Here is a 27,253-nt window from a genome sequence, read left to right on the forward strand (position 1 = left end):
AACATTCTATGACCTATACTTTTACAATGTGTTATGAGCATTTTTCAGGTGATGAAATGTTCTTTTACAATGTGTTATGAGCATTTTTCAGGTCATGAAATATTCTTTTAATAAACACTTTTTAATGACTACATATTATCTTATCATTAATAATAATTTATTCAACTAACTTATCTCTGTGCATCTGGGTTGTTTCCCACTTTATTATAGACATCTCTGGACAAAAAGCTTTAAGTACACCTGAATACTTTTACAGGGTAAATCTGCAGAAGTGAAAAAAATCAATAGATAAAAACAATTCTAAGACTTCTGCAACATATACTTATTAACATTTGTTTAGAAACTTCCTTAAAAATTATCCTCTAAGTTATTTCCCCATGCTGCTGCTACTGCTAAGTCGCTTCTGTTGTGTCCAACTCCGTGCGATCCCATAGACGGCAGCCCACCAGGCTCCCCCATCCCTAGGATTCTCCAGGCAAGAACACTGGAGTGGGTTGCCATTTCCTTCTCCAGTGCATGAAAGTGAAAAGTGAAAATGAAGTCACTCAGTCGTGTCCGACTCTGTGTAACCCCATGGACTGCAGCCTACCAGGCTCCTCCATTCATGAGATTTTCCAGGCAAGAGTACTGGAGTGGGGTGCCATTGCCTTCTCCGTATTTCCCCATAGGCTCCCTGAAATTTAAATGATGCCGAAGACTCCCTCATTAGTTTGTTTCTTCTTTTCCTAGGCCATTTTACATTAATTTACTGAGATTAAAAACCTGTGTTTCTGAGAGTTCTCTTCTTTAAGTATTCATTTTTTTCCCCCAATATGGCAGGTCTTTCTTTAGTTTTATTGAGAAATCTCCATACTATTTTCCATAGTGGCTATACCAATTTACATTACTACCATCAATGTTCGAGAATTCTCTTTTCTCTATATCACCTATGTTTGCTATTTTCATTTTTTTAATTTATTGTTTTAATGAAGGATAATTGCTTTACAGAATTTTATTGTTTTCTGTCAAACCTCAACATGAATCAGCCATAGGTATACATATATCTCCTCCCTTTTGAACCTCCCTAAGTATTCATTTTTGACATGAAAAGAGTGCTGGAAAAAACTTAATTTTCAAACTGAGCATTCGAATCTTAAAGCAATACGATACTAATTTTTTCATACAAAAAAATATCTAAATCAGTTCTTTTAAGCTACATTCATCCTTACAAGACAATATGAAAAGTAGACATATTTTTATTAGGTTGAATGCTGTGGATGACAATGTTGCAGAACTTTTAACTTTTAATGTAACTTAGTAACAAAGTGGAACCATACAATTGTTCTAGCAGCTTCAAAACATCCTGCTTTACTTACCAGTTGGATAGCTATCATGAGAACCGTTTTAAGAGAAAATGTTCTGTCACACAAATCAAACAAATCTTCCAAACTAGGTCCCAGTAGTTCCAGCACCATAGCGTTGTATTTACCACAAGGGCCAAAATAGTAAACTTGAGGTATACCATCTGGGGGAAAGAAGAAGGACTTTAATAACTTCCTCATCTTAAATATCAAACTTTGCTTCCTAGAAAATCAATACACAATTTTTTAAATATTCTATAGTTTAAAGAACTGTAGCAGGATTTTTACTTTTTCTGTTCAAACTTTTCTTGACCCAGCCTCCTCCCTCGTGAATCACAGGGAGCCAAGTTACACCTCTGCTCCACCTGCACTGCAAACTACATTATAAACACTGCTTCACTGCTGGTCTCCATCACTTCACCACAGAAAGGAACTGTGCATTTGAGCCTTATTATTTCCATGGCCTACAGAAATGTCTGGCACACAGGAAAGATCTTATTTGTACTGAAAAAAAAGGAGCCACTGCACTCTTTGATCAACCCCAAGATTCCCATCCTCTGATGTACACATCCCTCCGGTGTATGATCCTTCTCCTCCAATTATGGGCAAGATTCCCAGATTTTCCTCTCATCATTAGGCTGTATTATATGGCAAAGGTAACATAGTTAAGGGCCATGTCACTGGAGTTCAATCAAAAGGGAGATTATTCCGATGCACCTGACCTAATCAGGTAAGACATTTTAAAAGCCATTCTACAAGTCAGAAATATTCAAAAGCAGCAGAGCAGTTCTGCTGACGTTATAAACAAACTACCATGATGCACAAGATGGCCACATGCCAGAAAACGGTGGGCAGGCTCTAGGAGCTGAGAGCTTCGTCCCACAGCCCCGAAAAAGTCAATTTTGAAAATACCAATGAACCTGGAAGAAGACTCTGAGCCTCAGAAAAGACTGCAGGCCAGGGTCACACCTTGATCTAAACCTAGAAGGACCCTCAAAAAAGGACAAAGCTAAACTATGCCTAGACTCCACAGAAACTGGAAGAAGACAATAAAGTTTCTTATTCTGTATCACTAATTACTAAATAATTCATTATGCTAGAACACAAAATAATACAAACTCCAAATATAAAGCCTGCATGCACAGAAAATCAAATGTACTTTACTTTTACTTTTTCATGTATTTTTAAAAGTTGTTTGTTTTTAACTGGAGGATAACTGCTTTACAATATTGTATTGGTTTCTGCCATATATCAACATGAATCAGATACAGATATACATTATATCCCTTTCCTCTTGAACCTCTCATATACTTCATTTTCAGAACTAAGACTCCCAACAAATTAACATATAATAGGTGATCATTTTATTTTAATACTGCATCTATTTGTTTTGAGGAAATGAACAACTTCATCTTAAATTCCTCAGTTTTACTTACAAGTGTTTTTTGTTTTGTGTAATGGCTTTGGAAGGGAAAAAACTTTCTAAAATATACTAAAACCTTCCCTCATTCTTTTCAAAATAAAGAGCATAAGGAATGCAATTTCACTCTTACTGTTTATTCTATCATTTTGCATAGTAAGTACTACATGGGCAAAATAAAACATTGGACTGGAAGCCAAGATAATTAGGTTCTTAGTCTGTCTTAATACTAACTATTCAAGTAGACTTCAGTTTAACTATAATATCAATAGTTTAGAAAAGACCAATTTTTCCTGAAATGTGACTGTGAGGGAGGTGTTAGGACAGCTGAAGATAGGAAGGTAACATAATATAGTCATGATAGGCACAGAGGAAGGAGACACAGTCAAACTGCATACATGGTCCCCTCCTCAAAAACAGAGATTCTCATACACTCCCATGTGTATAAAGATACACTCCCATATATATACATACACTCTCATGTGTCTATCATCACCCTGCACCACACCCCAGACAAACACACACATTTTCCCCTGCCAAAAGAATCATTATAGCATGAGTTAAGGTTGGTTGAATGGGAGGATGTGGAGCCACAGACACAGAGGATCCAAAGCATGTATATGGAGGGCCGAGCACGAGTTACATGTGGATTTTTCACTGTGCAGAGGATCACTGTCCCTAACTCCTGTGTTTTTCAAGGGTCAGCTCAACATTGCTAAATTCCAAAGAGCTCCAAAATGAAGCTCATGCTTAATAAGAATAGAAGTAAGGCTATATAACTCTGAATATTACAGAGAGTGTTTGAGAAATACTTTAGTCAGTTACAGTCAATACTTGGATTAAATAAATGTGGCCTAAATCTTCTTCCAATTCAAGTTTTTCTGTTGTCCCTGAATCGTTTTTTTGTTGTTGTTGCTGTATTAAAAGTTTCAGGTGTGCAACATTATAATTTGACATTTGTACAGGCATTCCTTGTTCTGTTGAGCTTCACCAGTATTTTTTTTTTATTATTACAAATCGGAAGTTTGTGGCATCCCTACAAAGAGCAAGTCTTTGGTGCCCTTTCTCTAACAGCATCTGTTCATTTCACGTCTTTGTGTCACATTTGGACAATTTTCACAGTATTTCTGACTTTTCTGAATGGGAGCTTCCCTTGTAGCTCAGTTGGTAAAGAATCTGCCCGTAACGCAGGAGACCCAGGTTCAATTCCTAGATCAGGAAGATCCCCTAGAGAAGCAAATGGCAACCCCACTCCACTATTCTTTCCTGGAGAATCCCATGGACGGAGGAGCCTGGCAGGCTCCAGTCCATGGGGTCACAAGAGTCAGACACGACTTAGCAATTAAACCACCACCTTAGCATGGGTTCTTACTAGAGCCATTCATACCATATTTGAGTTATATCTATCCATATGATGTGTAAAAAAGACAAAAGGCTCAGAAATAGTGGATAAGAGACTCATTAATTATTCTAACTCTGACATATGGCTTTTACTATGCTATATACATTAACAGCCTAGTGATACAACTAAGATTTATCAATAGCTCTTAGTTACTAAGTTTTAAAAAATATTTCTAAGATGTTTCCTCCTGCCTCTGTGCCACTGAAAAGTATTTTTATGTTCTTAATCTAGCAATCTCTAATAACCCATTTCCTGTCGCTTCAAGCCATAAAGATGCTCACCGAACTCAGGAGGAGAATGGATTAACATAGAGACAGAAACACAGAAAAGTACCAAATAAATTATAACTGAATTAAAACCATATATATCCTAGAGGGGTTCAGTGGTGGACTGGATGAGGTAAAAGACTGAATCAGTGAGCTGCAAGACAAAACAACTGAACTTATCCAGACAGAGAAGCAAAATGAATCTTAAAAAGTGGAATTAACTGAAGAAACCACTGAGACAGCATAAAGCAAAATAACATTTGCATTACATAGATCCCAGAATAAGAAAAGAAAGAAAAGGGGCCCGAAAATTCATCTGAAGAAATATGGCTAAAAACTTCTCTAATCTGTAGAAGGAAACAAGACATCCAGGTCCAGGAATTCCAGAGAGTTCCAATAAAGATTAACTTTAACAAATATACACCAAGACATGTCATAATTAAAACGGTATAAGTTAAGGATAAAGAGAGACTCCTAAAAACAAGAGAAAACCAACTTATTACCTACAAAGTAAATCCCATAAGATAATCAGCAGACTCTCCAGCAGAAATTTTACAGGCCAAAAGTAAGTGGCACAACGTATTCAGAGTGCTACAAAGGAAAAAACTTTCGACCAAAAATTCTCCATCTAGCAAGTTTATCACTCAGGACTGAAGAAAGGATGAAGAGTTTTCCAGATAAACACAAGCTTAAAGAGGTTCATCACAACTAAACTGGCCCTATAAGAAATACTGAAGAGGTTTCTTAAGCTGAAAAGAAAAAGAACTAATTAATAATAAGAAAACATACACAAGTAAAAAATATTATTGGAAAAGGTAAACATAATAAAGGTAGTGTATCAATCACGTATAAAGCAAACATTGTAGTTTAAAGACAAAAAGCAGTAAATTTAAATTAAATTCCAATAACAGTGGATGCATTAAGAGACAATATATGTCATCTAAAGCATCAAACATTGAGAAAAACTTTATTTTGTTAGATAAAGCTTTGGAATTTAAGGTGCTACCAGTTTAAAACAGGCTACTACTTATATAAACAGTTCTATGTAATTCTTATAATAACCACTGGGAAAAAAAACTTGTAGTAAATACAAAAAAGAAAATGGAAAGAAATGTAAATATAACACTGAAGAAAACTACCAAAACACAAAGAGGAAAAGAGAAGAAAGGAACAGAGAGGAACCACAAAACCACGAGAAAAAAATTAACAAGCTGACAATATGTACATATTTACCAAGAACTACTTCAAATGTACATGGACTAGAACAGCCAATTAAAAGACACTGAGGGACTGTTTGAATTTAAAGGAAAAAAAAAGACCTATCTACATGCTGTCTATACAAGACTCACTTCAGGAGAAAGGATACACACAGTCTGAAAGTGAAGAAATTGAAAAACATTTCAATGCAAACATAAATGAAAAGAAAGTTGGACTAGCTACACTCCTATCAGAGAAAGAAGATTTTAAAACAAAGACTATAAAAGACAAAGCAGAGCAAACATAATGATAAAGATGTCGATCCAGGAAAAAGGGAAAACATTTATAAACGTATGTGCATCTAGTAGAGGAGGACTAACATATACAGCTCAAATACTAACAAACCTAAAGGAGAAACTGAAAGCAGACAGTAATAGCAGAGGGCCTCAACACCCTACTTACATCAGTGGATAGATCACCCAGAAAAAAATAATCAGAAAGAAGACAAACTTAAATCATGGGTTAGATTATATGGATTTAATATATAGAATATTCCATCCAAAAACACCAAAATATACATTCTTTTCAAGGGCACACGAAACATTCTCCAAGACAGATCATAGATTAGGTCACAAAGTCTCAGAATAAATTCAGAAAGGCTGATATCATATCAAGCATATTCTCCAACCACAGTTCTATGAAACTAAGTATCAACCACAAAGCACAAAATCATAGAAATTAATAAACAACATGTACCAAACAACCAATAGGTCAATGAGGAAATTAAAAAATACCTAGAAACAAGTGGAAGCAGCGTAACAACATACCAAACTCCATGGGATGCAGCAAAAGCAGTTCAAAGAAGAAAAGTCCATAGCAATACAGGCCTACCTTAAGAAGCAAGAAAAATCCAAAATAAACAATATAACTTTACACCTAAAGGAAACAAAAAAAAATAAATGAAGCTCAAAATTAGAAGGAAGGAAGATATGAGGGGAAATAAATGAAAGACATTTAAAAAACAGTAGAAAAGATGAATGAAACAAGAGCTAGTTCTTTGAACAGATAAAACTGACAAATCCTTGGCTAGACTAATCTTAAAAAAAAGCAAAAGAGGACTCAAAATCAAACTGTAAGAGGAGAAATTACAAATGATACAACAGAAATACAAAAAATTATGAAACCACTATGCACAGTTACATATCAATAAATTAGACAACTTAAAAAGAATGGAAAATTCCTAGAAACATACAAGCTCCCAAGACTAAATCATGAAGAAACAGAAAATCTGAATAGAATAACTACTAGTAAGGAGACTTAAAGAGTAATCAAAAAGCTCCCAGCAAACTCAAGTCTCGGATCAGATGGCTTTCATCAATAAATTATTCAAAACATTCAAAAAGATTTAATACCAACCCTTCTCAAACTCTTCCCAAAAACTGAAGAGGAAGAAAACCTTCCAAACACATCTCAGGAAAACACCGTTACTCTGATACCAAAACCAAACAATGACCCCCATTAAAAAAAGCAACAGGCCAATATCCTTGATGAGGGCTCTCCAGGAGACACGGTGGTAAAGAATCCACCTGCCAGTGCAGGAACCACAGGAGACTCAGGTTTGATCCCTGGGTCAGGAAGACCCTCTGGAGTAGGAAATGGCAACCCAATCCAGTATTCTTGCCTGGAAAATTCGATGGACAGAGGAGCCTGGCGAACTACAGTCCATGGGGTCACAAAGAGTCGGACACAACTCAGCGACTGAACACACACATCCTTGATGAACAAAGCTGCAAAAATCCTCAACAAAATATTAGCAAACCAAATCCAGCAATACATTAAAAGAATCATCCATCAAGATCAAGTGGGATTAATTCCAGCGATGCAAGAACGTTTAACATCTGCAAGCCAATCAACATGATACATTATATTAACAAAATGAAGGATAAAAATCACATGATTATCTCAACAGACTCAGAAAAAGCATTTGAAAAAATTCAATTTATGAATTTGAAAATTTAATTTATTTTTTTTAATGGGCAGAGCATCTGAATAGGCATTTTTCTAAAGACACATCAAAAGGCCCATGAAAAGGTGTTCAACATCACTAATTATGAGGGAAATGCAATCAAAACCACAATGAAAGATCACCTCACACTTGTCAGAATGGCTATTATCAACAAGAAAAAAAATAACAAATACTGGAGAGGATATGGATAAAGGGAACCCTTGTACACTGTTGGTGGGACTGAAAATTGGTGCAGTCGTATGGGAAATAGCATTGAGATTCCTCAAAAAATTAAGAATAGAACTGCCATCTGACCCAGCTATTTCCACTTCAGGTATTATCCACAAAACACAACACGATGTGAAAAGACACATGAACCCCTAAATACTGCAGCATTATTTACAATGGCCAAGAAACAGAAATAAGCTAAGTGTTCATGGACGCATGAGTGGCTAAAGCAGATGTGGTGCACACACATGAAGGAACACTACTCCACCACAAAAAGGGAAGGAAATCCTGCCATCTGTGACAGCACGGGTGGACACTGAAAGTTTTATGCTAAGTGAAATTAGCAAACGACAAATACCACAAAATTTTACTCATGTGTGGGATCTAAAACAGACGAAATGAATGAATACACAAAATACGTCAGAAAAAAACTCACAGATGCAGAAATTAGATTACTGGTTACCAGAGGGAAAGGGTGTTGGGGGAATGAGTGAAATGGGTAAGGGGAGCCAGCTGTACCGTGATGGATGGTAAACAGAAATGTGGGGATGATCACTTTGTAGTGTGTACAGGCACACTTAGGACATATTCTGGGTTCAGTTCCAGACCACTGCAATAATAGGAATATCAAAATAAATTTAAACAGAATTTTCTGGTTTCATGGTACATATAGAAGTTGTGTTTACACTATACTGAAGTCTATTAAGTACACTGTAGCATTTATGTCTAAAAACACAATGTACATACCTTAACTTAAAAACCCTTTATGGCTAAAAAATGCTAACCATCATCTGACCCTTCAGCAAGTTGTGATAGTAACATTAAAGATCACTGTACACAGTTCATCAGGACAAACATAATAATAGTGGGAAAGTCTGATGGTGGTGGTGTAGTCGGTCAGTCAGGTCCGGCTGTTGAGACCCCCATGGACTGTAGCCTCCCAGGCTCCTCTGTCCATGGGATTCTCCAGGAAAGAATACTGAGTGGGCTGCTATTTCCTTCTCCAGGGGATCCTCCAGACACAGGAACCGAACCCAGGTCTCCTATTACAGGCAGATTTTGTACCAACTGAGCTACAAGGGAAGCTCCCATTCAGAAAAGTCAGAAATACTGTGAAAATTGTCCAAATGTGACACAAAGACATGAAGTGAGCAGACGCTGTTAGAGAAAAGGCGCCAAGGACTTGGTCTTTGTAGGGATGCCACAAACTTCCAATTTGTAATTAAAAAAAAAAAAAAAAATACTGGTGAAGTGCAACACAACAAGGAATGCCTGTACAGATGTCAAATTATAATGCTGAAACTTTCAATAACTTAAAAAAAAAAAAACTCTTCAAGGACGACAAAGAAAAACAAATTGGAAAAAAGATTTAGGCCACATTTATTTAATCCAAGTATTAACTGTAACTGAGTAAGTATTTCCCAAACACTCTCCCTAATATTCAAAGTTATATAGCCTTACTTCTATTCTTATTAACCATGAACTTCATTGTGGAGCTCCTCGGAATTAAGCAAAGTAGAACTGACCCTTGAAAAACACAGGAGTTAGGGGCACTGACCCCACTGCACAAAAATCCACATATAACTCATAGTCGGCCCTCCATATACATGTTTCGGATCCTCTGTGTCTGTGGTTCCACATCCTCCCATTCAACCAACCTTACATCATGTAGTACTGTAGTTAAAGTGTTAGTCATTCAGTCTTGTCTGACTCTGTGTGACCCCATGGGCTGTAGCCTGTCAGGCTCCTCCGTCCATGGAGTTCTCCAAGCAGTAATACTAGAGTGGGTAGCCATTCCCTTCACCAGGGGATCTTCCAGACCCAAGGATGGAACCTGGGTCTCTTGCATTGCAGGCAGATTCTTTACTGTCTGAGCCACCAGGGAAGTACTTACTATTGAAAAAAATCCATGTATAAGTGGACCCACACTGTTCAAGGGTCAACTGTGTAGTGTTCAGACTCTGTCATCATATAATTTTGCCTTCCTCTCCCTTCCCACCATACCTCCCATTCTAAGGCCCAGATTTACTCTGCCTTGCTATTTTGTTCTAAGGCTGCATTTCAAAGTTTTCTACACTAGTTCTGCTATCCAAATTACCAACTTTTCTTTTTTCCCAACCTTTAAGTCTCCCATCTTCAAATGTGTCTATTAAGCCTAATTCAAAGTTCATAACTATTCACATAGAATTTCTGAATTGAAAACACATATACATAAGTGAATTTATATAAGCCAACTCATTGTTGGCAGTTGTATATGTACATTCAAGCAAGGTATACACATAATATATCTGGCTTTCTAAAATAATACTGAGAAAGAGATCAATAAAGGAACAAGTGAGAACTGCTTCCATTTTCTTCAAAACTTCCTTTCTTTAATGGTTTCAAAGAGTCTCAAAAATATTTATCTCTACCTTATCCAGATGGCTAAATTCCATAAAGAGCATTACATTTCATTGAGTAAATTAAATATTTAGTCTCCAATATGAATAGAAACACCTCAGCTTTACCATTCAGCATAATTTTACCTTAAAATGACTCAGCACAGATCTCTGGTGGACAAAAAAAAAATGATCTAACTCTAAATAACTGTTTGAAATACATATTGCTTCATGAGTCAATGAATGCAAAAACTTCTTACATAACTACTAATATAATGGATAATGTATTTCAACACAAATTCTGTCACTGAAGTACAGGATCAGAGTTACATATCTTTTAAAAAATCAAGAGTACAAAGCAAAAAGCAAGCACTGTAAAAGCCAAACTAAAATTCCATTTCCCAGGTCATGGCTGGGCAGTTTTCTAACAGCAAACAAATCAAATTGCTATGAATTAGGAAAAGCTGCAACTAATAAACAAGCACCAAACAAAACAACACAACCACAGTAATATAAATACGATACGCAAGACCAGAAGGGAGAGGTGAGGGACAGGAGGGCAAGAAGGAAGAGCGGCTCTGGAGAGATGGTTGATGACAAAGAGTAATGAGGTTTTAAGTTACTAGCTGTGTCTCCTGATCAAAGTTTTTTGGCTACTAAAAAGCATGAACACGATCCAACTCAACGGGCAAAAGCAAGCTTTTGTATTTGTTTTTACATCCAGTGAACTTTCAACTATAAACTTAGAGTCCACCTAATTTCAATTGTTCTAAAAGCATTTTTGAGACTACTACAAAAAGTCATTGATTGTGGGCTGACAAAAGTTACTCTGATAACTTCTAACATCACTAATTTTCAGTGATGCTTATTAGCATCCCCAACACTGGAGACAAGTATATTTTTTTCCCAAGAAACGCTCAAGAATGGGTAAGAATACAAAACTCACACACTACTTGAAAGTACAACTGCACCATCTCTCTCCCAAAATAAATTTCACACTTAATTTTATATTTCAGCATTTCACTTATGTGATAAAACACCATCAATTAAGTCACAAAATAACATATGGAAATCCTACACTTTTAATACTGCTTGGTACTTCAGTTCCTTATAGGTGGGCAACCGTTAAGCATGTTATTGAAAGAATCATTGTCATGATGTTTTCCATTTTCAGGTCCCTATTGTTCACGTAGGAAGGATGAGAACAGAAGTAGTGGTAAAGAACCCATCTGCCAATGCAGGAGACATAAGAGACATGGGTTCGATCCCTGGGTCGGGAAGATCCCCTGGAGGAGGGCATGGCAACCCACTCCAGTATTCTTGCTTGGAGAATCGCCATGGACAGAGGAGCCTGGAGGGCTACAGTCCACAGGGTTGCACAGAGTCCGACATGACTAAAACAACTTAGAATGCAGGCACATCAATATTAATTTTCTTATCAGGAAGTTTAAACTCTACAGATCTGATCAAGAAAAACTGAAATCTGATTAGAAAAACTAACTATAGAATTAGCACATAGGTTATGTTCTTTTCCAAGGAAATTTTTTGCTTTCAGGCATTCTTAACTTTTAGAACCAAAGCTTACACTCCTAGCTCAGCAGTTCTCAACACATGGTCTCCAGCATCCAATCTTCCTTCTTCTGGTGACACCACAGTTTCCCATGAGACAACCACCTCTCCCTATTCTCGGCCCCTGGATTTCAGATAGTGCCTGAGATGAGCACAAGATGCAAGCCTGGGCAATCAAATTCAAAGTGACTAAATCACTAGATACAAAATAAGTACGATTCAGTCCTAGAACTTTTATTTTTCTGGTGCTATACCTTTTTTCCCCGAAGTTCAAACTTGTACCCAATTAACAATGCTGTAGTAATTTCAGGTGAACAGTGAAGGGACTCAGCCATATGTATATACGCATCCATTCTCTCCCAAACCCCCATCCATCCAGGCTGGCACATAACACCAAGCAGAGCTCCACGTGCTATATAGTAGTTTTTTGTTGGTTATCCATTTTAAATACAGCAGTATACACATGACCTTCCTAAAATCCCTAACTATCCCTCCCTCCCCACTTCAGGCAACCATTACAATTCGGTTCTAGAACGTTTGCTGAAATTTTTAGTTGAGATATTTTTATAAGTGCTAAGCTAGGCTGTTGGTAAGCGTCTCTGTCATTTCATAAGGGCCAATCAGAGAACAAAGCTTACACATTTGCTTACACACACAGAGCACAGAGACAAATTAAAGAACATCTCTGGTGACAGTATTGCAATGTCTTATAAACAAGTCTTTTCCCTGAATTTACAGTACGTGGTCAATAAACTCCTTTTTCCTCCCCACTTAGCTTCTTAGGGCTTTCTGTCACTTACTAGTCCTAACTAATATGTATAGTTTCACATATAATTAGTTGTATCCTCTTATTATTTAAATCTCAATTGTCAGTGATAATTTTGATAAGTCCTGGAGGACTGTCTGTATCAGACTCAAACACGCACTATAGAAAGTTTATAACGATAAAACTATTATTACAAAATGTCAACTTAGTGTCCCCACAATGATGACTCATTTGGAAAGCATGCTCTAAGGAAAAAGAAAAGAATGCAAAATTGATAATATTAAGAAATGTACAGCTCTACCAAGCAGAAGGTAAACATGAGCTTACAAAAAGACACCTGAAAAAATTCCATTCTGTTGAATCTGGGAAAACAAAATATCCTTACTTGGTAAGACACTGTACATATAAAAATCATTACAGTTAGTAGAACAGAAATGAAAAGTGGAGCTGAGAGAAACATTAACATGAAGTAAATACAACGTAAAATAGGAAATTTTCTCGTTAGTTTTTTTTCCAATGGAACAAAATATCCATTCTCACTTAGATTTATAGTTTATGTAAAACTATACTGGCATTAATTTCCTACAGCCACTGGAATTACTACACATTTATGGCTTAAAATAACAGAAATTTACTTTCTCACAGTTCTGGAGGCCAAAAATTTGAAATCAGTTTCAACAGGCTGAATCAAAGAGGTTCTACGGGACAATCCTACACTAGGATTTCAGGATTCCTTAGCTTATTGGCCATATCACTCCCATCTTGGCCTCTGTAGCCACCTGGCCTTCGTAGCCACTTGGCCTTCTCTTCTGTTACATAAATCGTTCCTCTGACTCTCTTTTACTGTGCATTTGGGGCTACCCAGATAACCCACGTGCTGTAGTCCATGGGGTCACGAAGAGTCAGAGACGACTAAACAACTGAACTGAAGAGAGATAACCCAAAATAATCTTTAATCTCAAGATCCTTAACTTATTCATACCTGTAAAGTTTTTGCTATAAGGTCACATTTATAGATTCTAGGGACTGTGATATGGATATCTTTTAAGGGGCCATTTTTCAGCCTACTGCTATGTCATAAGTCATTTCAGTAACTATAATACCAGCAAAAAGGCTAAGAGTCTGGAAACTATATGAACTTTATATTCCCCAATTAAATTTTTTCACAATGTTCTCTATTTCTATTGGTACCAACACAAACAGCTCCAAAAATGGCATATTTAAAATAAAAAGGGAAGACTCTAGTGAGTAAGAAAATAACCTACTAACTATAGCCTTAAGAAGTATTACTTTTAACTAAATTTAACATAGTATTCCTTGAAACTAGAGTTACTATCATGATAATTCATTTTATTACAAATTTAAAAATTAAAATAAGACTTTACCTCCAGATCCTAACTGCTTGTAGAATCTGTATTCCAAATGTAGCTGTGGTGCTCTGGATTTCATGGGCTCCTATTTTTAAAAAAAAAGGCAACAATAAAAAATATATGTTATTAAACTATCACTAGGCTCCAATTATTCCGATGTTACAAATCTTGATGTCAGCTCTCATATAGTGTAACACTCTATTAGGTATCCTTGTCTCCCTAAGGTTAAATCCAGATAATAATCAACTTTAAGTACAATGTAAAATAAATTAATGCCATAAACATATACAAGGTTAAGCAGCTATTAGATAAGCATTAGGGAAATCTATGTTTGACTCTGTGACCCTGAAGAAAAGTATACTGTTAATATTTTTGACTAAGGCAATGATGGCCCTGATTCTATTTCTCCTGTTCCCAGGAATTACTGTGCCCTCTACACTATATATTTCTGATGGAAAGGTTCTGGGTTAAAGTGACATTACAGAAAAGTAAAAAAGAACAATGATGGAGATGGGAAAATCTTGACAGTAGCAACAATACATTTTTTAAAAATTTGGTGGAGTATAGCAGTCTAGTCAAGGCTACGGTTTTTCCTGTGGTCATGTATGGATGTGAGAGTTGGACTGTGAAGAAAGCTGAGCGCCAAAGAATTGATGCTTTTGAACTGTGGTGTTGGAGAAGACTCTTGAGAGTCCCTTGGACTGCAAGGAGATCCAACCAGTCCATTCTGAAGGAGATCGGTCCTGGGTGTTCTTTGGAAGGACTGATGCTAAAGCTGAAACTCCAGTACTTTGGCCACCTCATGAGAAGAGTTGACTCATTGGAAATGACTCTGATGCTGGGAGGGATTGGGGGCAGGAGGAGAAGGGGACGACAGAGGATGAGATGGCTGGATGGCATCACCGACTCGATGGACATGAGTGTGAGTGAACTCTAGGAGTTGGTGATGGACAGGGAGGCCTGTGTGCTGCAATTCACGGGGTCGCGAAGAGTCGGACACAACTGAGCGACTGGACTGAACTGAACAGCTTACAGTAAAACACACAATTTCTAAATATTAGGCTCATGAGCTTTGTAAACTGCAACCACTAGCTCAAAAAGCCTTTAGCGCTTCTCTATCACCTTTCTCTCAGACTTCTATCATCTTTTGATTTGTTTTGCCTGTTGTTGGATTTCATGCAAATAAGATTGTACAATATATGTTTCATATGTATGTGTCTGACTTTTCATTCAACATCATGTTTTTGAGATTTATACCTACACAGACAAACACACACGCACTTACAGAACATAAACAGAAGCAAAGTAAATTTAAGATATAAATGTGTGAAAATAGTTGTAGGAAACAAAACTATAACAGAGTAATAACACGGGAAAAGTGAACAAGATCCAACAGGAAAGTATATAACAAGCCAACAAAATTTAAACAAAACCAACAAAACTTCAAGAAGTACAAAAAAACAAAAATAACCAAAATTTAAAACCAATCTGTCAACACACTAACACAACAGCAAAAAAGAATTTGGAAACTGGGACACAGAAAAATATCTAAAGAATGAGAAAATTTTGTAGAATGTATCTACATAAATTATACAAAATGCATTATGCAGGAAGAAAAAAAACACACAAAAAAAGATTAAAGAGCTGAACAATATAATGAGGACTAATATGCAATTGATAAGGAAAAGAAAGAAAAGTGAGCAGAGGCAATAACTGAAGAAATAAATGTGAGAACTGATGAAAGACAACAAACCAGAGTCAAGAGGAATGTGAATTCCAAACAGAGTAACTAAAAAGAAATTTATACTTGGATATACCACAATGAAAGAACCAACGACAAAGACTTCAAATAAGGAAGCTGTAAAATCCCAGTGGAACAATTATAATCATAAGATTATTATAAGAGAAAACAATCAACTTAGATCTTGAGAGGCAGGATGGCAGGGTAAAGGCAGAGGCACTGAATTAAACTGTGCTGGGTGTGAATCATAAATTCACTACTTGCTAGATTTACTTAATCTTTCGGTACTTTTCAGTCCCCTTGTTTATAAAAGATAGATAAAATATTTTCTCATTTTATTTCTATATACATGTATATGACTTAAAACAGCACTTCCATACAGTGGGATTCTTTAGTTAACTATATTAAAGTATATAACCATAACATGTAATAAAAAGATACCCAAGTAGACAATCACAAGTAAAACACATAATTCACTCAATCACTAATATTCCCTAGGTAAAAACAGAAACCCAGATCTATCTACTCTCTAATTTAGTAGAGTCAGTTTAGCTTGATTCCAATACCTTACTAGCACTAAAATTTTATTGTGCCACCATACAAGAACAGTCACCTCACCATAGGATGAATTTTTCATTATTCATGAATGACAGGTTATTATGTAACTATAAACAAGATACATAATAACCTGTCATTTATTGTATGGCAGAAGGCAGGAGGAGAAGGGGGTGATAGAGGATGAAATGGTTGGATGGCATCACCAACTCAGTGGACACGAGTTTGAGCAAGCTTCGGGAGTTGGTGATGCACAGGGAAGCCTGGCATGCTACAGTCCACGGAGACGCAGAGAGTCATGATAGAGCGACTGAACTGAACTGAGCAAACAAGATATGAGAGTGGTGGCTGAGATCAAGTTAACAAATTAACCTGAAGCAAACTATCAATATGAACTAGGGTAACATTAAATAAGTGTGTAAACCTTTATATGGGATATATAACAAAACTGAAATTAGTCCCTAAAGTTTGCTTTCTGAATGAACACCACTGTCTTCAAATAACGCCTTTGTACCAAGGTACAAAAATAAAAGAGTACTGAAGGTATACAGATACAACATTTTCAAGTGGTTACTTTTAAGGCAGGTTCTGAACAAAATTATGTAGTTTTCTATAAACAGACAATAGATACAAACAGACAAACATATAAGATAAAAAAATATATAAGAACATTATATATATGTATATACATATAATACACATATAAATACATACATACATACACACACACACATGCAAATATTTAGGAAACTAAGTACCAACCATGGCTTAACAGTTTATATGAAAAATTTTCTATCTTGCCAATACATTTTTGGATGAATCTGAGGCAAGCATAACTCTATACCATACTTCAACCTCAAAATGCCACATATAGATATAAAAATACTTTCAGTTCTCCCAAAGAATATTGAATAACAACATTATTATATGTAGTTCTGATCACTGTCCTTTAACAAGGGGCAAATCAAGGCAGAAAAATAATGTCAAAAAACAAAAGAAGAAAAAAAAATAATAAAGGGGGCTTCCCCATTGGCTCAGTGGTAAAGAATCCACCTGCCAATGCAGGGGATATTGGTTCAATCCCTTGTCTGGGAAGATCCCACATACTGTGGAGCAACTAAGCCCATGCACCACAACTACTGAGGCTGTGCTCTAGAGCCTGGGAACCACAACTCCTGAGCCCACACACCACAGCTACTTAAGCCTGCTCATCTAGAGCTCATGCTCTGCAACAAGAGAAGCTACCACAACGAGAAGCCCACGCACCACAACCAAGAGCAGCCCCTGCCCACAGCAACTAGGGAATGCCTTCCCATAGCAACAAAGACTCAGTTTAGCCAAAAATAAATTAATAAATAAATAGGTTCCAGAATTAAAAAAAAAAAAAAAAAACTTGACATTAAAAAAAAAAATACGGGAACAGTGATACAGCATGAAGGTAAACTTAAACAAGTGACTTGTAGTGTATACATAGGAAGGCTAACAGATGACATAGTATATGTTTAGTAAGGTATCAAAGATGTCAACAGGGTAAACAAGTTTCAAATCTGAAAATAACTGGAGCTAAGGTTCACCAGTTAATGACTGAAATTGACAAGTAAAGGTGAGCCTAGCATGGCTCCTATTTTGACATAAAGATTTATTTGCCCTAACCTATCAGTTAAGTATTATTCACGTGCTCCCGTGAGTGGAACTACTCACTACAAGCCATCAATAACAAAGATTATAGGTGTTGCCATCCTAGGGTGCCATGTCCACTCCCAACACTGGCCTAGACCACGGGAAAAGAAAAGTCAGCAGTGCCCATTCCTTGCATCCTGGCCTCCCTATTGTGATTCACACAAACTAACTCCCCTTGTCCTGACTACACACTCATGAGGGAACCTTGTAAATTTCTTTTTGTAATTTTAACTTAATATTCTATGTAGATCAGCCTACAGAAAGAAAACATGATTTATACTGTTGTGGGCATTCTGGACCCATAATAGTAAAATACCTTCACTGTAAGTTAGAAATTAACTCTTTTGAAAGACTTATAGCTGAGAGCTTGTTTGACTGACTGAATTGATGGATACTGTGAATCTAGTTCTGATTAACAATGACAATTTTAAGGAGACAACCTAACCAGATTTTCTGTCATAAAAACCAAGGACCAGAACTTAAACCTAGGTGAACTCATGCCAGGTAAATGCCAGTCCCAACTCACATGTCAGTGAGTCCATCTCAGTAGCACCACAACCCCTTCTGTGCATTTTTATTTTCCAGTAAAAATAGACAGCATTTGTTCCAGTGAAACTTGGTTTACACTCACAAATATACTTAAACTGTGCTTTTTAACTTAAATTACAGTTTTCTATCTTATCCCCAAAGTTTTTTCACTTTCTCCAACTTGAATAGGCTCTTCTGTAGTCACATCACCCTAATAACAGAGGTTATATTGGCAGAAACAAGATCAAGACTGGCAGGCAGGCTGGGGAAGCCAAACAAGCCATGCTCAACCTCAGGGAAACCTGGCAGGCAAATCAAATAGTAAATTTGCACCAGAACAAAGTTATATGTCATAAAAATTCCCAGATACCAACTACACCAAGAAAAAAAAGCTGCCTTACAGCTGTCATACCAAGCTTCTTTAGGACTTCAAATCAGTCCCTTGGGAGTTTGCTTTCCTGGCTAACCTCCACTCACATCAAGAATTTCTGAATCCCTGAAGGTCAAGCAAGATCCAGTTTTACCAAACATAAAACACAAACAGAAAAGATTTTGGAAGCTACTTGGAAATACATTTCCAAATAATGTAATCCTAAACACTAAAGACACTTTTGTCCAAATGCTTGAATCATGCAAGGCATTCTAACTTCTAGCATATTAAAAATGCCAGTACATCAGCTTCCGCAAATTTGAAGCAGTGCCAAATTTTAAGAATTCGATTCTATAATGCTCCCACAGTAAAAGAATTAAGTTATTATAATGCAGAAAGACACAGATATCTTACATATACATTACCATACACTTGAGGGGCACGATGATGCTAGAAGCTTAATAACAAAAAATCAGTTATGCCTCATACTTTCCAAATAAACACTCAAGTTACAAATGATAAGGAAAAAACTAGTGAAAATGCAACTTAATCATTAAAGAAATAACAAGAAAATGATTGAGGAAAAATAAGAAACATGAACTTACCAATTTAATGGCCACATATTCATTTGTATACAAATTTTTCCCTTGAAAAAGAAAGAAAAATGTCAGATTCTACCAGAAGTGAATTTTTAAAGATATATTATGTAAAACTGCTCTGGGGGGATGGGAGGAGAAGCACAGAATACATTTAAATAAAATCTAGATTTTTGCTTCCAACTATTTAGCAGAAACCTCAATAACAGGGATATATTTAAATTTATGATCAACTCAGTAATATTTAGTATTTCACGTGGATTCAGAGTAAAAAGTAAGACTAAGAAATACTTCAGCCTATTTATTTTTTAAAAAAATAGAAAAACTCTTATTTTGTTAGAATACTGTGTACCACTTAGGAAGTAATCAATAGGCAAACACACTACTAAGTTTCAAAACCAGAACAGTATATAGAAACAAGACTACACAATTCCTTTTTCAATCACCACCTCATTTTAAATCCTCTGTTATTATCGGATGTGATCTTAATAGGGCTCTTACATAATCTAGTAAATATACAGAAAAATCTGGAATACATTTAAAATAAAACAAAATTTTAGAAATACTATTTAATAACTGGCTTTGACAAACTAGTTACTTTGAGGGGAAGAAGTGTTATTAGCAACTTACCTTAAAAAAGTTAGATATAAGCCATAAAACAAGAAAAAATATTTATCAGGCCAGTATATAGAAGCCTTTTGAGCATTAAAAAAAAATGGAAAAAGATTAAGAGATCAGAAGATTTTATACAGATTTGATAGCTTAAAACACTTTATACTTTTTTAAGTCAAAAAACCTATACAAAGAACAAATAGAAGACAAATCAGAATAAAGATTTAACATAATTAATATGTAAAGAATCCAAGTAAATTACACTAATCATTGAAACCAGCAAGTTGAAAATAATCTAGAAAATTCCACAGGGTCAGTATCTGTAGTTCAAGTAAAACACTATGGAGAATTGAGTATATAAAGATAATGTGATACATAAATTCATGTACTTCTTTACAAGTATAGCTAAAAGGATAAAAAATAGAATATTTGATTTCTGAATTTCTGAAGAAAAAGAGAACAATGATAGTTGTTTTGTTTAACTGTGATAGTAAATGGCCCTGGTTACACTGACTACTGAATAAAATAGGTAACCATCAACTCTCACACATACAATTTTTTCCAACATAATACTCCTAACTTCATTTTGTTCAGTAGCTGATGAATGGCAGTAAAACTTCTAGACAAAATTTCAGTCTTGGATATGTTGCCACAGTGAGCAGTATTTTCACCATAAGACTCTTTGCCACAAGCAATTTCACAGCCCAGCTAACGGCCCTTAAGGCAATTTTGCCATAAAAAACAAGAAAAATAAAATTTCAAATAAACATTAAAAAGGACACAATGACACATGAAAAACCGTAAAAAAAATCTTTTAAAGACTTTATTGTGAAAATGAAAATACAAAAAACAGTTAAAATTTGTGAAGACTCATGATAATAGTTTATTATGGTCTATCTGAGAAAAGGTGATACTTCTTTTGTCAAACATTAAGGATTCAGGATCGCATATTGGACCTAAATTCTCTATGATATAAAAAAATTCTGCACTAAGTCTGTCCAGATTTCCCTGGAAATAAAATGAATAATCGAGGGATGCTCCTATTGATTATCAATACATGTAACCTATGTAAAAAAAGAAAGTGAAGTTGCTCAGTTGTCTCCGACTCTTTGCAACCCCATGGACTGTAACCTCCCAGGCTCCTCCATCCATGACATTTTCCAGGCAAGAGCACTGGAGTGGGGTGCCATTGCCTCCTCCAGGTGTAACTTATATGAATGAATGAATGTGAAGTCGCTCAGTCGTGTCCGACTCTTTGTGACCCGTGGACTGTAGCCCACCAAGCTCCTCCGTCCATGGGATTCTCCAGGCAAGAATACTGGAGTGGGTTGCCATTTCCTTCTCCAGGGGATGTTCCTGACCCAGGGATCGAATCCAGGTCTCCCACATTGCAGGCAGATGCTTTAACCTCTGCACTACCAGGGAAGCCCCGTAACCTATATAACTGGTAATAAATCACTGCACTACATTTAAATGTTCCAACACATGCCCACTCTTTATATTTCACCAAATCAACTAAGCTAGATGCTCTACCACAGAGAAGGTGATGGCACCCCACTCTAGTACTCTTGCCTGGAAAACCCCATGGATGGAGGAGCCTTGTAGGCTGCAGTCCATGGGGTCACAAAGAGTCGGACACGACTGAAGCGACTTAGCAGTAGCCTGCAGCAGATGCTGTACCAAATACAAGAACTGTCTCCATCATGTTCTCCACTATCAAACAGCAAAAATTTTGACCATTTTCAAGAAACTTACACTCATCAGGAATCGTGTAACCATTTCTTTTGTAGGGGACACGAAGAGCTTGATTCTTCTTTAGCCTCCAATTTCTAACTGCATGATAAACCTGGTAAAGATGGCATTAGAGAACAAGCAATTGTATCTAAATTAGCCAAAGTTGTTGTTCAGTCACTAAGTCATGTCCGACTTTTTGCAACCCCATGGACTGCAGCACATCAGGTTTCCATGTCCTTCACTATCTCCCAGAGTTTGCTGAAATTCATGTCCATTGAGTCAGTGACGCTATCTAACATCTCATCCTCAGCCGCCCTCTTCTCCTCTTGCCCTCAATTTTTCCCAGCATCAGGGTCTTTTCCAATAAGTCAGCTCTTCACATCAGGCGGCCAAAGTATTGGAGTTTTGGTTTCAACATCAGTCCTTCCAATGAATATTCAGGGTTGATTTCCTTTAGGATTGACTAGTTTGATCTCCTTGCAGTCCAAGGGACCCTCAAGAGTCTTCTCCAGCACCACAATTTGAAAGCATAAATTCTTCAGCACTCAGCCTTCTTTATGGTCCAAGTCTCATTTCCATGCTTTGATTATATGGACTTTTGTCGGCAAAGTGATACCTCTGCTTTTAAATACACAGTCTAGTTTCTCACAGCTTTCCTTCCAAGGAGCAAGAATCTTTCAATTTCATGGCTGCAGCACTGTCCACAGTGATTTTGGAGCTCAAGAAAAGAAAACCTGTCACTGCTTCCACTTTTTCCCTTCTATTTACCATGAAGTGATGGGACTGTAAAAATAACTGTATGACTTTGCTGTACACCTGAAACTAACACAACATTGTAAATAAACTATAATCCAATATAAAATGAAAAAAAGAAACCATGAAAGCACTGCATCTGTGGAGAAATGAAACCAAATTGTCAACCATTCAAAATCAAACTGTCAACCAGATTTTTTTTTATCTTTTGAAGCACTGAAACCAAATTGTCAACCAGTTATCTTACCCTTTAGATTGCCTTACAGTCAATGAGTTGTATGGCCAAACAGCAAGACTACTTGTAACAAAGAATATCATAGCAAAAATAGTCAGAACCACTGCCAACACTGTACAGTAGTGTTTGTTCATATAAATATTATAATGCTCTTCTGAGTTTTGTTCCTGTTTTATAAAAATGAGTGGGGGAAAAATAATGTTCATTCTAATGCTAAGTAGCATAAGTCTCATAAACCTATTACACTGATCACAAAGACAGAGATTAATAGGAGTACCTAAGTGGTGTAAGCTAAGCTGCAGTCAAAGTACTCACTGAGCCCATAAATTAAAAAACATTTTGGAAAACATACCATTTTTTAGCCAATTAGTTCCGCATTTAGATGTAACCATATATATTTTAAGAATACATGATGTATAAAATTGGCGTAGTGAATAATTTAATGATACAATGAAAAATTTAAATCTTGAGGAACACTTAAATCCTGAGTGTCTAACAAAGGAAAAAATTTTAATTCAAAAATGGAATTTATATTTCATCAAGACATTATCATCTCAGAATTATTTTGTGTTGTATATGATATTTATTCATAACCACATAGAGAAAAAATATTTATAGGACAAAAAGTCTAAACACAGATTCCATACAATGAAAATAAACAAAATATTTCTAAAAATATTGTTCTTGTTTTCATTTACATGGTCAAATGTTTACTTTTAAGCCACAGAAGAAAGAACTAAATCCTAAAAGGATTTTCTTTTTTTGAATATTAGCGATTTCACTGAACTTTGAAGGTTATAAAAAGGAGCCATGATTGAATATTACTACTGCATTTTTGTCACTTTGCATAGTTTAGTTCAGTTCAGTCAGGTCCAACCCTTTGCTACCCCATGGACTGCAGTACGCCAGGCTTCCCTGTCCCTTACCAACTCCCGGAGTTTACTCAAACTCATGTCCATTGAGTCAGTGATGCTATCCAACCATCTCATCCTCTGTTGTCCCCTTCTCCTTCCGCCTTTAATCTTTCCCAGCATCAGGGTGTTTTCAAATGAGTCAGTTCTTCACATCAGGTGGCCAAAGTATTGCAGTTTCAGCTTCAACATCAGTCCTTCCAATGCATTCAGGACTGATTTCCTGCAAGGTTGGATCTCCTTGCAGTCCAAGGGACTCTCAAGAGTCTTCTCCAACACCACAGTTCAAAAGCATCAATTCTTCGGCACTCAGCTTTCTTTATAGTCCAATTCTCACATCCATACATTTCTGGAAAAACCATAGGTTTGACTAGATGGACCTTTGTTGGCAAAGTAATGCCTCTGCTTTTTAATATGCTGTCTAGGTTGGTCATAACTTTTCTTCCAAGGAGCAAGCATCTTTTAATTTCATGGTTGCAATCACCATCTGCAGTGATTTTGGAGCCCCCAAAAATAAAGTCTGTCACTGTTTCCACTGTTTCCCATCTATTTCCCATGAAGTGATGGGACCAGATGCCATGACCTTAATTTTCTGAATGTTGAGTATTAAGCCAACTTTTTCACTCTCCTCTTTCACTTTCACCAAGAAGCTCTGTAGTTCTTCTTTGCTTTCTGCCATAAGGGTGGTGTCATCTGCATATCTGAGGTTACTGATATTTCTCCCAGCAATCCTGATTCCAGCTTGGGCTTCATCCAGTCCAGCACTTCTCATGATGTACTCTGCATAGATGAACAAGCAGGGTGACAATATACAGCCTTGATATATCAGTACTCCTTTCCTGATTTGGAACCAGTCTCTTGTTCCATGTCCAGTTCTAACTGTTGCTTCTTGACCTGCATACAGGTTTCTCAGGAGGCAAGTCCGGTGGTCTAGTATTCCCATCTCTTTCAGAATTTTCCAGTTTGTTGTGATCCACACAGTCAAAGGCTTTGGCATAGTCAATAAAGCAGAAGTAGACATTTTTCTGGAACTCTCTTGCTTTTTCAATGATCCACTTTGTATAGGCATCCCCTTAAATAATCGGCTTTTCAATCCATATTTGGTATGTATATGAACAAACTAACAATGTATGTTCAATGCACAAAGTATATGTTTGTGGGTACAATACAAGCAAGAGAGAGGAGTGCGTGTATGGAGGAAGTCCAATTAAGAGAAGGCGCCAAGTAAACTGGTTCCAGTTCACTGAAGTTTTAATCCAATTTCAAAAGACGTTTCCAATAAATAGTACTTTGTGCCATAAAGAACTTGAAAAGATGGGTTTACCAATATTGGGATATTTGAATGGTCATTATTATAAAACTATGTTCTACAGAAATTCCATATATGGTTATATCAGGGACTACTAATCAACTGAAATATCCTTGTTCACCTTCCTTAGTAAAGGAACGGCCTAAAATGGTTGCCCAGCTAGACTACATTTCTAGCCTCTCTTTTCAGTTGGTGCAGACATGTGATTTTAAGTTATAGATATGAGTCAACATAAGGCATGTCACTGCCCACTTGAGAGAATGAACGTATTATCTTCTGGCCCTTTTCCTGGCTGGGTGTCTGGAGACAGCAACAATGGGAGTAAACAACTCACAGATCGAGACTGAAGCCACATACTGAGGGTGCAGAGATACCCTGACAGCCCTTGGTGCTGTTCTTCTGGCCTGTGTTATGTGAAAAAGAAAGAAACTACTTCGCCTAACACCACTGTATGCTAGGATCTCTTTCTTATAGCATTATAGCCTAACTCCTTGTTACATTTTTCAGAAAAAGTTTAAGCTTCAGCTAATAAATGTAGGAAAGTCAATAAACATAAAAAAGATGAATCCACTCAAATCTGTATATTTACTTGATACATATGGTAAGACCTGCAGAATTTTCAACAAAACAATTCTTAAACAAAAATAAAAAGTTATAAAAACTTCTGTGTCTACTTAATTCTATCAAAATTTACAATATCTTATTTCAGGTATGGTAATTCATAAAACAACAGATAACACCCTCGTTCTGTTCTTTCACGTGATGGTCAGCCAGGCATAGCTACGAGAGGAGACACAGAAGAAATACCATGTTTTGGTCAGGTGGTAGAAGACAGGAGCAAGGGTAGAGCTTTGGCCAAGATCTTTGGTATTTCTGCAGTAAAAGCAAGATAGGGGAGGGTAAATATCTTAGGAGTGACTAGTCTGAATAACTCTGTTAACCTTCGGTGGGCAGTTTCTCTAACTGTCTTGTACTCTGCCACGGGATGCCTTCAGGAAGACTGCCTCCTGGAATGCAGGGGCCAGAGAGAGGAGGGAGGTATGGCTCTAAATCGGTTAGTTTGCAGATCAAAGGCATGCTCCCAATTTTTTTTATCTTGAAGAACTGGCTATCCTGTAGAGGAGCAGTCTTTCAACAGAGTGAAAGGATTTGAGGTTTTTTGGTTTCTTTTCATTATTAAATCAATGTTATATTAGCTGGTTTGTATTCCACACATTCTAGAATACATCCACAGTAAGAGGTCTATATGGCTGACCAGAAAGGTTTTTCTTCAGATGTTAAAGCCTCATAATACACAGGAAAATAAAAAAATGTATACAATATAACCCCACATTTTAGCTAGCTTTGTTCTGTCTCATTCTGTACCTGTTAAAAACATTTCTGGGGGTTTTGGTTAATTGTCTAAGCTAGGAATATATCCAACATGCTGGATGCAAGCCTTACTACCAATACAAGGATAAAATAAAACCAAAAATATCAATTCACCATTTTACAATTAAAAATACAGATAAAAATGATAGTAAACACATTTACTTAAACTTAATTTTAGATTTTTTAAAAGATTAACTATTTTCTTTTTAATCTCACGTCAAATTGTTTATGTTCGGCTTTCTTTCTTTAGTGTATGTGTGTCTGTTAGCCACTCAGTCGTGTCCAACTCTTTGCGACCCCATGGACTATAGTCTGCCAGGCTCCTCTCTGTCCATGGAAGTCTCCAGGCAAGAATACTGGAGTGGGTTGCCATTTCCTTCTTTCTTTAGTAATCCTCCATAGAAGTACTTTCAACAGAGGGTAATAGTGTCTCTTCTTGGGGCTTTTGGAAATGGGAGTGGGGGCTGGGGGGAAGGAATCTGGGGCTGCATGTGGAGATGCAACCCTTGTTTAGTGTCCAAGAGGTCTGAAGTTCTAAATACCACACAGTGTATGGGACAGTGTTCTAACAAACAAGCAAACAAAAACAAAACACCGTCCAGCCCAAGATCCTAATAGCATCTTTTTTGACAATCACTTACCTATAACATATATACTCTATACTCTTTCTTACTCAATACTAATCACAAAAAATTTAGTGCCAGAAATCAATGTCTATTTACATGGTTTTAAAGAAAGCAGTTTAAGAATTCAAACCAGCTTTTAATATTAGCATGTTTATCCAGATTAAATAAACATGTTTATTCACATTTATCATAGAAAAAAATGACAATTATAACAACTCTTTCTGTACAGAGAAATCACCTGGAACCTTTTTAAAAGGGAATAAAACCTCCCTTTATTTAGTAGTCTACTAA

General features: G+C 36.5%; 1 protein-coding gene across 17 annotated transcripts in view; it reads right to left on the bottom strand.

Moving 5' to 3' along the window:
- The window catches only part of CSNK1G3 (casein kinase 1 gamma 3), a 122,632-nt gene that overhangs the window by 57,959 nt on the left and 37,420 nt on the right, over positions 1 to 27,253 (bottom strand). For all 17 annotated transcript variants that reach the window (XM_060415667.1, XM_012178214.5, XM_060415659.1 and 14 more), the window contains 3 exons: positions 19,421 to 19,461; positions 13,957 to 14,026; positions 1,356 to 1,504 (listed from right to left, as the gene is read on the bottom strand). In XM_060415667.1, coding sequence (XP_060271650.1) covers positions 1,356 to 1,504; positions 13,957 to 14,026; positions 19,421 to 19,461 — 260 coding nt within the window. The remainder of the gene's footprint in view (positions 1 to 1,355; positions 1,505 to 13,956; positions 14,027 to 19,420; positions 19,462 to 27,253) is intronic.

The sequence above is a fragment of the Ovis aries genome, chromosome 5 (assembly GCF_016772045.2).
Source record: "Ovis aries strain OAR_USU_Benz2616 breed Rambouillet chromosome 5, ARS-UI_Ramb_v3.0, whole genome shotgun sequence".
Classification (NCBI taxonomy): domain Eukaryota; kingdom Metazoa; phylum Chordata; class Mammalia; order Artiodactyla; family Bovidae; genus Ovis; species Ovis aries.